We start from the raw sequence: 7,518 nt of genomic DNA on the forward strand, positions 1-7,518 counted from the left end.
CAATACTCATATCAGACAAATTAGACTTGAAAGTAAAGACTATTACAAGAGACAAGGAAGGACACTACATAATGATCAAGGGATCCATCCCAGAAAAACATATCACAATGGTAAATATCTATGCCCCCAACATAGGAGCACCTCAAAACATAAGGCAAATGCTAACAGTCATAAAAGGGGAAATGGACAGTAACACAATAATAGTGGGAGACTTGAACACCTCACTTACATCAGTGGACAGATCATCCAAATAGAAAATAAATAAAGACACACAAGCTTTAAGTGACACATCCGACCATCTTGACTTAATTGATATTTATAGGACATTCCATCCAAAAATGACAAAATACACTTTCTTCTCAAGTGCACATGCAATATTTTCCAAGATAGATCACATCTTGGGTCACAAATCAAACCTCAGTAAATTCAAGAATATTGAAGTCATATCAAACATCTTCTCTGATCACAATGCCATGAGACTAGATATCAATTACAGGGAAAAAACTGCAAAAAATACAAACACATGGAGGCCAAAACAATACACTGTTAAACAACCAAGAAATCATTAAAGAAATCGAAGATGAAATCAAAAAATATCTAGAAACAAATGACAATGAAAACACAACAGCCCAAAACCTATGGGATGCAGCAAAAGCAGTTCTAAGATGGTAGTTTATAGCAATATAGTCCTACCTTAAGAAACAAGAAAAATATTGAATAAACCACTGAACCTTACACCTAAAACAATTAGAAAAAGAAGAACAAAGAAACCCCAAAGCTAGCAGAAGGAAAGAAATCATAAAGATCAGACCAGAAATAAATGAAAAGGAAAGGAAAGAAGCAATAGCAATACTTAATGAAACTAAAAGCTTGTTCTTTGGGAAGATAAGCAAAATTGATAAACCATCAGCCAGACTCATCATAAAAAAAGGGAGAAGATGCAAATTAACAGAATTAGAAATGAAAAAGGAGAAGTAACAACGGACACCTCAGAAATACAAAAGATTATGAGAGACTACTACAAGCAACTATATGCCAATCAATTGGATAACCTGGAAGAAGTGGATAAATTCTTAGAAAAGTACAATCTTCCAAGACTGAACCAGGAAGAAATAGAAACTATGAACAGATCAATCACAAGTACGGAAATTGAGGCAGTGATTAAAAATCTCCCAACACACAAAAGCCCAGGGCCAGATGGCTTCATAGGTGAATTCTATTAAACATTTAGAGAAGAGCTAACACCTATCCTTCTCAAAATCTTCCAAAATATAGCGGGACGAACACTCCCAAACTCATTCTACGAGGCTACCATCACCCTGATACCAAAACCAGGCAAAGAGGTCACAAAAAAGAAAATTACAGACCAATATCACTGATAAATATAGATGCAAAAATGCTCAACAACATACAAGCTAACAGAATCCAACAGCACATTAAAAAAATCACGCACCATGATCAAGTGGGGTTTATTCCTGGGATGCAAGGATTCTTAAATATACGCAAATTAATCAATGTGATACATCATATCAACAAATTGAAGGATAAAAACCTTATGATCAATCCCAATAGATGCAGAAAAAGCTTTTGACAAAATCCAACATCCATTTATGATAAAAGCTCTCCAGCAAATGGGCATAGAAGGAAATTACCTCAACAGAATAAAAGCCATATATGAGAAACCAAAAGCCAACATCGTTCTAAATGGGGAAAAACTGAAAGAATTCCCTGTAAGAACACAAACAAGACAAGGGTGTCCACTCTCACCATTATTATTCAACATAGTTTTGGAAGTTTTAGCCACAGCAATCAGAGAAGAAAACGAAATAAAAGGAATCCAAATTGGAAAAGAAGTAAAATTGTCACTCTTTGCAGATGACATGATCTTATACATAGAAAACCCTAAAGACTCTACCAGGAAACTGCTAGCACTAATTGATGAGTTTAGTAAAGTAGCAGGATACAAAATTAATGCACAGAAATCTCTTGCATTCCTATACACTAACAACAGAATAGCAGAAAGAGAACTTAAGAAAACTCTCCCATTTACCATTGCAACAGAAAGAATAAAATACCTAGGAATAAACCTGCCTAAGGAGGCAAAAGATCTGTATGCAGAAAACTTTAAGACACTGATGAAAGAAATCAAAGATGACACAAACAGATGGAGGGACATACCATGTTCCTGGATTGGAAGAATCAACATTGTGAAAATGACTGTACTACCCAAAGCAATTTACAGATTCAATGCTATCCCTATGAAATTACCAATGGCATTTTTTACAGAACTAGAACAAGAAATCTTATGATTTGTACAGAAACGCAAAAGACCTCGAATAGCCAAAGCAATCTTGAGAAGGAAAAATGGAGTTGGTGGAATCAGGCTTCCTGACTTCAAACTATATTACAAGGCCATAGTGATCAAGACAGTATGGTACTGGCACAAAAATAGAAAGGAAGATCAATGGAATAGAATAGAGAACTCAGAAGTAAGCCCAAACACATATGGGCACCTTATCTTTGACAAAGGAGGCACGAGTATACAATGGAAAAAAGACAGCCTCTTCAATAAGTGGTGCTGGGAATATTGGACAGCAACATGTAAAAGAATGAAATTAGAACACTTCCTAACACCATACACAAAAATGAACTCCAAATGGATTAAAGACCTACATGTAAGGCCAGACACTATAAAACTCCTAGAGGAAAACATAGGCAGAACACTCTATGACATCCATCAAAGCAAGATCCTTTTGGACCCACCTCCTAGAATCAGGGAAATAAAATCAAGAATAAACAAATAGAACCTCATGAAACTTAAAAGATTTTGCACAGTGAAAGAAACCATAAACAAGACAAGAAGGCAACCCTCAGAGTGGGAAAAAATAGTTGCCAATGAAACAATGGACAAAGGATTAGCCTCCAAAATATACAGGCAGCTCATGCAGCTTAATACCAAAAAAGCAAATAACCCAATCCACAAATGGGCGGAAGACCTAAATAGACATTTCTCCAAAGAAGACATACAGATGGCCAACAAACAAATGAAAACATGCTCAACATCACTAATCATTAGAGAGATGCAAGTCAAAGCCACAATGAGGTATCTCCTCACACTGATCAAAATGGCCATCATCACAAAATCTAGAAACAACAAATGTTGGAGAGGGTGTGGAGAAAAGGGAACTCTCCTGCACTGTTGGTGGGAATGTAAGTTGGTACAGCCACTTTTGAAAACAGTTTGGAGGTTCCTTCAAATCTAAAAATAGAACTACCGTAGGATCCAGTAATGCCACTCCTGGGCATATACCCAGAGAAAACCATAATCCCAAAAAAATGTGTACCATAATGTTCATTGCAGCACTATTTACAATAGTCAGGACATGGAAGCAACCTAAACGCCCACCAACAGATGAATGGATAAAGAAGATGTGGCACATATATACAATGGAATATTACTCAACCATAAAAAGGAATGAAATGGAGCTATATGTAATGAGGTGGATAGACCTAGAGTCTGTCATACAGAGTGAAGTAAATCAGAAAGAGAAAGACAAATATTGTATGCTAACTCATATATATGGAATCTAAAAATGGTACTGATGAACTCAGTGACAAGACAAGAATAAGGATGCTGATGCAGAGAATGAACTGGAGAACTCGAGGTTTGGTGGGCAGGGGGTGAAATGGAAGCCAAGACGAAGTGAGAGAGTAGCATAGTCATATATACACTACCAATTGTAAAATAGCCAATGGGAAGTTGCTGTATAAGAAAGTGTGATCAACTCGATGATGGATGATGCCTTAGAGGACTGAGACGAGGAGTGTGGGGGGGAGTCGAGGGATGGTGAGAATATGGGGATATGTGTATAAATACAGATGATTGACCTTGGTGTACCTCAGAAACTGGTACAAGAGTGTAAAGCAATTATTTTCCAATTAAAAAAACTAAATTAAATTTAAAAAAATAAAAAAATAAAAAAGTTTAAATTAAATGTTATATTTTATTTAGAGTATATTTTATTACATTTATTAAATTATTTTTATTAACTTAATTTTTAAATTAAGTAAACTTTTACAATTTACTTTTTAAACACTCTATGGAATTTCTGCTCTCTAGTGTTTTGCTGGGTAATATAATCTTGATGTTTTGGAAAATCATTTCAATTTCAATTAGGAATTAGATATAGGTGGCTGGCACACTTTGGGTTTTGATAGTAGGTTATAGTAACAAAATAACAATAATGACAATAGTTAATATTTCTTCTTGATCACTGTGTGTGTGCCAGTGGATGTTTCACATGTAATATCAAATTTTTCCCCATGACAATAGCATGAGGTTGGTGCTTATTATTATAAGAGTTAGTGTGGTCATATCTCTATGAACATTGTATTCTAGTTTTCACTCATTGTTGCCTGTATCTCACAACACCCTGCTAAATGGTCTCCTCCCCACTCTGGCCCCTTTGCAATCCAACCCAGTGACTGCATCTTGGTTGTTTTTTTTTGTTGTTGTTGTTTGTTTTATAAAAAAATGTGATCATCTCTCTCTTTCTTTACCTTTTTAAGGTTCTCCCTAATATCTCTACTAGATGTTTCAAACTCCTTGTAATTATCTGTCTCCAACTTATGTCTCCAGCGTCATCTACCTCTTTACTCAGCCTCTTACTGTTTAGACTTGGATTTCTTTGAAAATGTCATTACTACTCTACCTGCTTTTCTTTTGTATCTTTCTCCATATATGACCTATCCCTTCTACTATTCCCGTACATCCTTCAGATTTCACCTTAATCAGTGCCTCAGAGGTACTTTCTATGATTCCTGCTAGACATTTCTTTAGCACTTTGGTCTTTCCTATTGTATCACTTTTTATTATTTGCTTGTATTCTGTCTTTCTACGTAGAGTCTTTGGTGGCAGAAACTGTCTATACCATTTCTCTATATTAGTACTCACTTCTGGAATACTCTAATCATTTTAAAATTAGTTTTAATGAATACCTTATTATTATGTATTAAATTATGAAGGTCTTAATTTAACTGACATATTCTCAAAGTTTCCCAGGTATCCCACTTTATTTTGCAATGATAATGAAATTCAGATACCTGTGTTGGTATAGAAATAAATGAGTTTCTAATTGGAAGGCCATTTTATCCAGCTTCCCACATCTGACTCAATCAACACAACATTGTAAAGCAATTATACTCCAATAAAAAAAAAAGTTCATGAATTAAAAAACAAATTCTAAATAAGCAAAGAAGAATTACTCCTATTGAAAATGTGAAGTCAAAAAAGAACAACAAAGAGGAGTAAGTTACCTTAGGCAGGGATTTGGCAGGTTTGCAGTGGAGGCCTCCAACAAATTCAAAATTTGGTAGCAGTGGGCGAGGAAAATCAAAATCCCAATAGGTTCGAATGAGCCACATTTCAGCTTTTCCAATTGTTTCAAATAATGTGGTGGGTCTTCCTGAAAGAAAAAACAAAAACAAAAACAGCAACAAATGTTAGCTCAAATGAGAATATTGCCATATATATATTAGGTAATTTTTGTAAAGGAGCTTGGAATGATGTGACCAAAGATTTTTAAATGTGTCTGTTCTTTGATAAAGCAAACATATATGTATGTGTATAGTATATATCATAATATAGTATATACAATATAGTATAATATAATATAATGTAATTAATATAATGTAATATGGAAACTGAGCTACACAGGTAGAAACAATTTCTAAATGCTACTTAGATATTTATGCTACAAACATGTTGTTTGTAATTCCTTAATCTACTTGTCTTCATTTATCAAGACATTTTATGAGGTTTCTAGTGACTTTTTAAGTTAAAAATGAAGTTCTGTAAGTTGGATGTAAAATTGCTTGGAGTTGCCCTAAGTACTGCAATTTGTGGTTTATGACTTCCTGGCGTCCTGTACTAGTAATGGGCCACAGGGCTATACCCTGCCTTATAATTTAATATTTCCATAATATTTATGAGATCATTTTATATTTTCATTTCATTGTTTCACTTATAAGAGACAAATTCCTATGACTTTATACAAACTCAGCTTCCAAGGCACTGGGAAAGTTAGAACTTCATACTACCAACTGAAAACATGGCTTACCTAGTACTTTGCTGTAAAACTGATTCCAGTTCTTCTCATTCAATGTCTGGAACCAAAAGTCAAAATAAAGTATGTATATCATATTTTTGACCCTCTCCATGAATGTCATGTGATCACTTAATTCTGAAAATATAACCGGAACATAAGATGGTGGGAATGGAAGTCTTCCACTAAACTTTTCAATTGAATAGCCAGGAGAGAAGCGGAGACTGTACATGAAAGGTACTTTAAGTACCTCAGCCAGCAGCTCACCACAGGGTCCAGCAGCATCTGCAAGAATGACATCAAACCTTGATTCATGTAGTTTTGTCATAAGTTCCTTGTTTGAAACAATATCTTTACAGGTATTCATAAGCATGTCGGAAAATTCCCAAAATAAATTTTCCACTGATGATAAATATGTCCAAAATGAATTTTTTGCCATATATGTCCATTTCTCAACCAAATGTTTCGTGATATTCTCAAAATCATCTTTAGTTAAAGATATAGGGAAAGTCTCAAACTTAATAGCAGATGGTTCATTGGGATCAATAAGAACGGAAGCTGAAGATGTTAGAACAGTCACCTCATGACCCCTTGTGACAAGTTCATCCAGAATTGTCTTCATGTTAATCCAATGACTATATTCCACTGGCCACACCAGCACCTTCCCACAACTTCCAGATCTAAAGTAGCAAGTCAGTTGTAGTAGCAGCAGAAGTGAAAGCCATTTCATAGACATCTTGCTCCCATGCAATACTTTTAAGAAATGCTCTATCCTTTTGCTATTGCTCACATTTATATCCAAGGAGAAATCAATCAGGAAGTTAAAATTTAACTCCCAGAACTTAAGTTACTAAATTTTGTGTATAGTCAGCAGCTGTGGAAATCAAGTGAAGGGGCAAAGTGTAGAATACTTCATGATTATACAGTATGTTTAGTATTGTTTTGTCAGTGCTACCACTGATCTAAAAGTCAATGAGCTTGCACATGCATATCAACTATATTATGTGAAAGAGAAGACTAGTGTACCAACAGTGGCAAGTAGAGGCTCTTGTGTCTGCAGTCTCCTTGACACAGAGTTAGGGATAATGTGACATCAGAAAGATGGAGAGTTGGGAATTCCAAACACTTGTATCCCTCAAAAAACAACAAAAACAATAAATGGACAAGTACAAACCAATGTAAATTACATTGGGAAAGCTCTGGACTACAACAAAGAAGAAGCAGAACCATGCAAAATGCAAAAACTGAGGATGGCCCTGTAGCAAAGCTTGGGAAAGATTTTTACCTCGATAACCACATCCTCTAGTTCAGAGCAGCTTGGTACCAGCAGGGATCCCCTCGGAGGGATTTCATTCCAGCAAGTCTCACCAACGTAGATGTTTGCAGGCTTTGCTATTGAGGACTTCTACAGTCT

At 35.3% G+C, this 7,518-nt stretch overlaps 1 protein-coding gene across 1 annotated transcript in view; it reads right to left on the reverse strand.

Annotated features, from left to right (window-relative positions):
- Positions 1-6,867, reverse strand: part of LOC130849526 (UDP-glucuronosyltransferase 2B4-like) — a 29,539-nt gene extending 22,672 nt beyond the window's left edge. The window contains exons 1-2 of the mRNA XM_057728491.1: positions 6,120-6,867; positions 5,317-5,465 (exon numbers count right to left, since the gene is read on the reverse strand). Coding sequence (XP_057584474.1) covers positions 5,317-5,465; positions 6,120-6,840 — 870 coding nt within the window. The 5' untranslated portion in view covers positions 6,841-6,867. The remainder of the gene's footprint in view (positions 1-5,316; positions 5,466-6,119) is intronic.
- Positions 6,868-7,518: the final 651 nt, after the last annotated feature.

This window comes from Hippopotamus amphibius, chromosome 3, assembly GCF_030028045.1.
Source record: "Hippopotamus amphibius kiboko isolate mHipAmp2 chromosome 3, mHipAmp2.hap2, whole genome shotgun sequence".
In the NCBI taxonomy this organism is placed as follows: domain Eukaryota; kingdom Metazoa; phylum Chordata; class Mammalia; order Artiodactyla; family Hippopotamidae; genus Hippopotamus; species Hippopotamus amphibius.